Here is a 7,500-nt window from a genome sequence, read left to right as displayed (position 1 = left end):
ACCAGGCCGAGCGCTTGACTCTATGCCAGCTGTGGTTGCTGTGTCTCTATCTCTGCTTTTATTAGAGTGGTTTTGTATTCCTGCTATCCCAATCTCATACTCAGTAGTGGCTCAATGACTACTTTAGATCAGCCATAGCAGGAAACTAATTTTTTGAAGGAGACTAATTGTGAAGGAGAGGCCTTCACCTGGGCTAGAGACTTATACTCAGTGGCAACCCCGTTCATGAAAATGGTTCGCTCCTACAGACAGTGAGTCGCGTGGCTGCCCTTACTATATAAAGCAGGCAGACAGGCATCAAGGCATTCAGTTACTGTTCAATTGAAAGTTAGAATGGGCAAAATGAGAGACCTAATCTACTTTGAGTGGTATGATTGCCGGTGCCAGGCATGCTGGTTCCAGTATTTCAGATACATCCGGCCTCCTGGGCTTTTAAGGCACGACAGTGTCTAGGGTTTACCCGAGAATGGTGCGACAAACAAAAAACATCCGGTCAGCGTCAGAGTCTTATGGGCGAAAACAGCTCGTTGTTGAGAGGTCGAAGGAGAATGGTTCGCTAACAGATGGGTCACAAACAGGCAAATAACGGCTGAGTACAACAGTGGTGTACAGATCGGCATCTTGGAACGCACAGCTCGTCAGTCCTTTTCACCACACCGGGTTCCACTCCTGTCAGTTAAAAACAAGAAGAAGCGTCTCCAGTGGGCACGCGATCACCAACACTGGACAATTGAGGAGTGGAAAAACATTGCCTGGTCCTTCAAATCCTGGTTCATGTTGTGTCATGCTGATGGCAGAGTCAGGATTTCAAATCAAATCCAATGTGATTTGTCACATACACATGGTTAGCAGATGTTAATGCGAGTGTAGCGAAATGCTTTGGCGTAAGCAGCATGAATCCATGGCCCCATCCTGCCTGGTGTCAACGGTACAGACTAGTGGCGGTGGTGTAATGGTGTGGGGAATGTTTTCCTGGCATACGTTAGGTCCCTTGTTACCAATTGAGCAATGTGTCCATGCCCCAAATCATTCAGGCTGTTCTGGAGGGCAAAGGGCGGTCCGACCTATTACTAGAATGGGTGTACCTAATAAACAGGCCACTGAGTGTATAACTGTCCAAGCAAGTAGCCCAATATGCTTGTCTTTGTATTGCTGTTTATTTGCCATTCAATTCAAACATTCCATAGCGTGTCCTGATTACTGGTTTCACACACCCCAACCTGCTAATTGTCTTGTTAGTTGTTACTGTGGTCTCATTGTCTTTCTAACCATGTCGAAGTGTTTGGGGAGTCCTTCAACCGGGGGGATGTTTTTACTGCCAACTGTTTTATTTGCTCTGCAGTTTTAAAAGGAATTGTTTTAAACATTTTAAGTGTTACAATAGGCCAGCTCTTTCACACCAATGAAGGATGGGGCTCAGATGGTTGCAGCCAAGGTAGATGTTTTAGTCGGAATGAGCATTAGTGTTGTAGCTGCATGCCCTCTTCTTCATCTGTGTTGAGGTCTCGTGTGTGTGGTCCTCCTCTTCCACACTTTGACACCCACTGCTCCAATTTGTGTTTCTATTTAACCTTTATTTAACTAGGCAAGTCAGTTAAGAACCAATTTTTATTTACAATGACGGCCTACACCGGCCAAACCCGGACGACACTGGGCCAATTGTGCTCCGCCCTATGGGAAGTCCCAATCACGGCCGGTTGTGATACAGGTTTATTCTTAGCCAGCCCAATGTATTCTCACTCCATGTTGTTCCTTCCAAGCTGTTCCCACTGTGGAGCAACATAATGTTGGATTTATTTATAAGATCCCTGCACAGAAGACCCCTCCATTGTCAGAGCGGTAGCTAAAGCAGAGTGGAATAGAGTAGAGTGGAATAGAGTAGAGTGGAATAGAGTAGAGTGGAATAGAGTAGAGTGGAATATAGTAGTGTGGAATAGACTAGAGTGGAATAGAGTAGAGTGGAACTATCCTGTAGCGACACACACATACCAAACGAACAATACCACACACAGACATGGGGAGAACAGAGGATAATATACACGTAGAGTAATGAGGGGATTAAACCAGGTGTGTGGAAAAACAAGACAAAACAAATGGAAAACGAAAGGTGGAGCGGCGATGGCTAGAAGACCGGTGACGTTGACCACCGAATGCCGCCCGTGTAATAGAGTAGAGTGGAATAGAGTAGAGTTGAGGACAAATAGGTCACATATAGTACATACAGCTAGCAGTATAATGGAGGGGGAGAGGAAGAGAGGGAGAGACAGAGAGAGAATAGAAGTAGAAACTGTTTAAAGCACAACTCCTGGGGACTCCATATTGTTTTTTAGGGGACTGTGAAATGAGCAACACCATCCTCCTCAGTCAGTGTGTGGAAACCTGCAAACCAGTGTACCACTACAGAGTCGACTTACTTGAGCATGTGACTGTATATTAACAATGGTATGGTCTTTGTGTTCACAGGGAGGGGAGCACTGCTACTACCAAGGGAGGTTGAGGGGCTTACCAGAGTCCTGGGCAGCTCTCTCCACCTGTCTTGGCTTATGGTGAGACTCTCCCCATAGCTATAAACTGTCTGTCAATGACCTTGCCTCACCACACTGACTCGGTACAGTACTGGCACTATGGCTTTGATAAGCTATATGGTATCTTTGATCTTCATGTACTAATATCACTGCTATACAATGGGAGTCTTACAGATATATAAGGAACGTGTTCCCTCTCTGTCTCTCCCTCTCTCTCTCTCTCTCTCTCTCTCTCTCTCTCTCGTTCTCTCAGTGGTATGTTTTCTGATGGGATGTTCTCTTATGGGATTGAGCCTCTGTTCGATGGGACCAATCAGGTGAGTGTGTGGTGGTTGGGAGATAAGGGTATAGATAGCCCTGTGGAGTAGTGTTGATGTTATTGATTCATTCATTCGTAGTAACATGGATGCAGATGAGGAATATGGAGCAACGTAGTAAAGATGGTATTGTTTTGTCCTGGTGTCTCATTGACTCCTCTCCAGACTGAGGGGGCCCACCTAGTGCGTAGGATGCCTGATGTCAGACTATCCTCAGACTGTCAAGGTACTGGCAACATCCTACATCCTCTCTCCTTTATACAATCATTCATGTTCATACCTACCAATGAGATGTTCATACTTACCATTGATATTGGTAGATCCATGCTCTTTGATGTCATTTCTCAGTCCTCTGTGTTGTATTGTGTCCAGACTGCACAGACAACAGTGAGGGGGATAGAGCCAGAGGTAATGGTGATGAGCAGATGAAGGATCCCCGGGTCAGTGAGGTGCTGAGGCGCTCTAAGAGACAGCTGCCACGCAGGCCCACCGTGCAGTCAGAGACCAAATACATTGAGCTGATGGTGGTCAACGACTATGAAATGGTGATTTAGCCTTTTGTGAAAATAATTGATGTGTGTTGGTTCGTCCGCGTGTCCATGCATGTGTGTGACGGGCACACACACTGTACCTAACGTTTGCTGTCTGTCTGCAGTTTGTGCAGCTGCGACGCTCCACTACCCAGGCCAGGAACTTTGCCAAAGCAGTGGTCAATATGGCTGATGCAGTAAGAGCTCTGTCACTCCATACTTAACTTTTGTACTGATACCCATCGTCAATTATGATGATATTGTTATGTTGTTAAAGTTAAAGTCATGTAGCCTATGATAACAATCTAGCATATCTTACTCATTATGTCCATGTTCCTAGATATTAATTTGGGTATACCACCAGTGTATGTTTTGGCCTGCAGATTTATAGGGAACAGCTGAACACACGCATCGTGCTGGTTGCCATGGAGACCTGGTCGTCGGCCAACATGGTTCCCGTGGTGACGGACCCGTTGACGACGCTGCAGAACTTCATGAAGTACAGGAAGGACAGTATTAAGGAGCAAAGTGACGTCGTGCACCTCTTCTCGTGAGCGCCCCCTGTCTATGTCCCCCTGAAATGAAAAATAGAGGAGGTTGATATGCTCCTGTATCTAATCTGGGGCAGTCAGTGGTTGCGTCCCAAATGCCAAACTATTCCCTCAATAGTGCACTGCGTTTGACCAGAGGGCTCTGGTCAAACGGAGTGCACTATAAAAGGAATAGGGTGCCATTTTGGACAAAGTCAGTATTATTGACTGGTTGCAGCCGGTTTATATATACTACAATATGTCCTGGTCCTTTAGTCCAGGTTTGACCCCAGTTCTCCTCCATTTCCTCCAGGGGGCGTACGTTCCAGAGCAGTCGCAGTGGGACGGCCTACACCGGAGGGGTGTGCTCTCTCACCAGAGGAGGGGGCATCAACGAGGTAAGAGAGACAACTGTGTGCTTCCTACTCAGCTTCAAAGGACTGTGACTCACAACAATGGGCTCATGTCCAGGCTCATGGTTTAGGATCTGACACAGCTACTACACTTAAGAATGACTCTTCTTAGACTTCTTTGTTTCTTCAGTGAGGAATGTGAGGAGTGTAACTTTAGTCAAAGAGAACACCATTGATATAGAGTGGATGTGTGTGTTTGTGTTCCAGTATGGGAATGTGGGTCCTATGGCCATCACTCTGTGCCAGAGTCTGGGTCAGAACATTGGGATGAGGTGGAACAACATACGCAGCTCTGCGGGTAAGGACGATCAGAGCAGGGGGATGGGTGATGGCGTGATGGCAGGAGGGAGGGCGGGAGGGTGGAAGGGAGGAAGGAATAAAGGAAGGAATGAAGGGAAGGGGAAGGGAGGAAGGAATAAAGGAAGGAAGAGAGAGAGAGAGAGAGAGAGAGAGAGAGAGAGAGAGAGAGAGAGAGAGAGAGAGAGAGAGAGAGAGAGAGAGAGAGAGAGAGAGAGAGAGAGAGAGAGAGAGAGAGAGAGAGAGAGAGAGAGAGAGAGAGAGAGAGAGAGAGAGAGAGAGAGAGAGAGAGAGAGAGAGAGAGAGAGAGAGAGAGAGAGGACAGGTACAGATAGTGTAAAGATTAAGCGAGAGGTAGAGACAGGAGACAGCAGCCCATGGATTCAGTAAAAGGAGGAAGGAAGGGATGGATGGAGTGGCACAGGCAGAGATGGATTGAGTTTATTTCAAACTTACTTGTGAAATAATTGTATTTTTTTCTCAAGGATTTAAATCAGTAAATTAATGTAAGTTCCTTCTCGTCAAGACGAATGTCATTAACCATCTCATTTTTTCGCATTGACTTTTCACTCCCTCTTTCACCCTCCTTTTCTTCTTTTCCCTCCCTCTCCTCATCTCTCTCAGGAGACTGCAGATGTCCTGATTCTTGGCTTGGTTGTATCATGGAAGACACTGGGTAAAAATTGACTTTAGGAATACATATACTGTACATACAGTACATCAGTCTACAGAACACACAATGTGCTCACAAGCGTTTGGCTTCGGCTTATTCAATACCAGTCTGGTATTACCAGATGGTACAATGGTGATTTGACAAGCTATTGTCAAGCTATTGTCAAATCCATCTACTACAATTAGCAGGCATGTTTTTACCACAGATGGTAACATTTGAGTCAGATTGCAAAATTGCTGAAAAAATTGTCACATTTGATTTGGCATCATCGGCTTTGACCATTTTATCTCTCTCTCTCTCTCTCTCTCTCTCTCTCTCTCTCTCTCTCTCTCTCTCTCTCTCTCTCTCTCTCTCTCTCTCTCTCTCTCTCTCTCTCTCTCTCTATTTTCTCTCTCCCTGCATCTGTGTATGTGTGTGTGTGCTTGTTTTGTGTGCACAGATATTACCTGCCCAGAAAGTTCTCTCGCTGCAGTGTTGATGAGTACATCCAGTTCTTGCTCCAGGGGGGCGGGAGCTGCCTCTTCAACAAGCCCAACAAGGTGAGGTTGGTGTGGGTGAGGGATGTGGGAGGCTGGCCTAGCCTGATGTTCTAGTGGGGAGTGGAGTGTAAGCTGAAGGTCCCAGGAGTGCTGTTATATATAGCCTAATTAATTATCCCAATGTCCTCATTTCTCCATATTAGATATTTACATACAGCTCTGTGCCCATCCTTGATTATCTCTCATTTCCTCTTCTTTACGACCTTCTCTTTTCCCTTCTTCCCCTCTTTTTGTCCTCCCATCCTACTTGTCTATTGTCTCTCCCTCCATCTGTTCTCCTCTCCCTCTATCCCTCCATCTCTCTATCAGCTGTTGGACCCTCCTGAATGTGGGAACGGCTTCGTGGAGACAGGGGAGGAGTGTGACTGTGGGTCTCAGCTGGTGAGAGTCTCTTTAACACTTCTTAGGGATAGGTGTCCCGCTAACTGGAGTGAGCACAATTTTTAAAAAAATATCATAAATAGTATGGATTTTGAACATTTATGTACATATAAGTGTCTTATATCGGCTGAAAGCTTAAGTTTTTGTTAATATAACTGCACTGTCCAATTTACAGTAGCTATTACAGCGAAAACATGCCATGCGATTGTTTGAGGTTGGCGCCCCACATTACTTTTTGAAAATCTTCCTCTGATTTGTCATCCAAAGGGTCTCAGCTATAACATGTTTTGTTAGATAAAATCCTTCTTTGTATCCCAAAAAAGTCAGTTTAGTTGGCGCCAGCGATTTGAGTAATCCACTTGTTCAACATGCAGAGAAAGGAATCCAAAAGTCTACCCCTAAACTTTGTTTCAACAAGTCAAAATGCGTGTTCATTTACTCCTCAGATTCCCAAAAATGCAATCAAACTATAATATTTATGTGACCGGGAGGTCCGTGGGGCGACGCACAATTGGCCTAGCATCGTCTGGGTTAGGGAGGGCTTGGCCCGTAGGGATGTCCTTGTCTCTTCGCGCACCAGCGACTCCTGTGGCAGACCGGGTGCAGTGCGCGCTAACCAAGGTTGCCAGGTGCACAGTGTTTCCTCCGACACATTGGTGCGGCTGGCTTCCGGGTTGGATGGGCGCTATGTTAAGAAGCAGTGGAGCTTGGTTGGGTTGTGTATCGGAGGACGCAAGACTTTTAACCTTCTTCTCTCCCGAGCCCGTACGGGAGTTGTAGCGATGAGACAAGATAGTAGCTACTAAAAAACAATTGGATACCACGAAAAAGGGGTCAAATTCAAAAAATAAATAAATAAAAACTATAATATTTATTTTAGAAAGAAGTATGTTCAATAGGAAACCGCTTTTAGCAGGTGCGTAATGTCTTCATGACGTGCGCAAACATGAATTTACAAGACTTGTGTCCCACTACTAAAACTGATATTTCTTATTCGTTTTTGAAGTTACAAGCCTGAAACCTTGAACATAGACTGATGCCACCCTGTGGAAGCTATAGGAATTGCATCCAGGGATTTTCAATATGACCTTACTCTTGCATTTCTAAGAGGATGGTCTCTCAACAACAACAAAAAGATTTCCAGTTGGTTTTTCTTTGGATGTTCTCCTACTATATCTATTGTGTTATATTCTCCTACATTATTCTAACATTTCTACAAACTTCAAAGGGTTTTCTTTCCAATGGTACTAATTATATGCATATCCTGGCTTCAGGGCCTGAGATACAGGCAGTTT

The 7,500-nt window shown here is 45.3% G+C and overlaps 1 protein-coding gene across 4 annotated transcripts in view; it reads left to right on the top strand.

Moving 5' to 3' along the window:
* LOC124000505 (disintegrin and metalloproteinase domain-containing protein 11-like) overlaps window positions 1–7,500 on the top strand; it is a 29,114-nt gene that overhangs the window by 10,793 nt on the left and 10,821 nt on the right. For all 4 annotated transcript variants that reach the window (XM_046306903.1, XM_046306902.1, XM_046306905.1 and 1 more), the window contains exons 5-15: window positions 2,464–2,546; window positions 2,779–2,842; window positions 3,008–3,068; window positions 3,215–3,387; window positions 3,498–3,569; window positions 3,756–3,922; window positions 4,216–4,300; window positions 4,523–4,613; window positions 5,237–5,288; window positions 5,725–5,824; window positions 6,134–6,205. In XM_046306903.1, coding sequence (XP_046162859.1) covers window positions 2,464–2,546; window positions 2,779–2,842; window positions 3,008–3,068; window positions 3,215–3,387; window positions 3,498–3,569; window positions 3,756–3,922; window positions 4,216–4,300; window positions 4,523–4,613; window positions 5,237–5,288; window positions 5,725–5,824; window positions 6,134–6,205 — 1,020 coding nt within the window. The remainder of the gene's footprint in view (window positions 1–2,463; window positions 2,547–2,778; window positions 2,843–3,007; window positions 3,069–3,214; window positions 3,388–3,497; window positions 3,570–3,755; window positions 3,923–4,215; window positions 4,301–4,522; window positions 4,614–5,236; window positions 5,289–5,724; window positions 5,825–6,133; window positions 6,206–7,500) is intronic.

The sequence above is a fragment of the Oncorhynchus gorbuscha genome, linkage group LG16 (genome assembly GCF_021184085.1).
Source record: "Oncorhynchus gorbuscha isolate QuinsamMale2020 ecotype Even-year linkage group LG16, OgorEven_v1.0, whole genome shotgun sequence".
Classification (NCBI taxonomy): Eukaryota; Metazoa; Chordata; class Actinopteri; order Salmoniformes; family Salmonidae; genus Oncorhynchus; species Oncorhynchus gorbuscha.
This window is presented reverse-complemented; position numbering and strand designations above follow the sequence as displayed.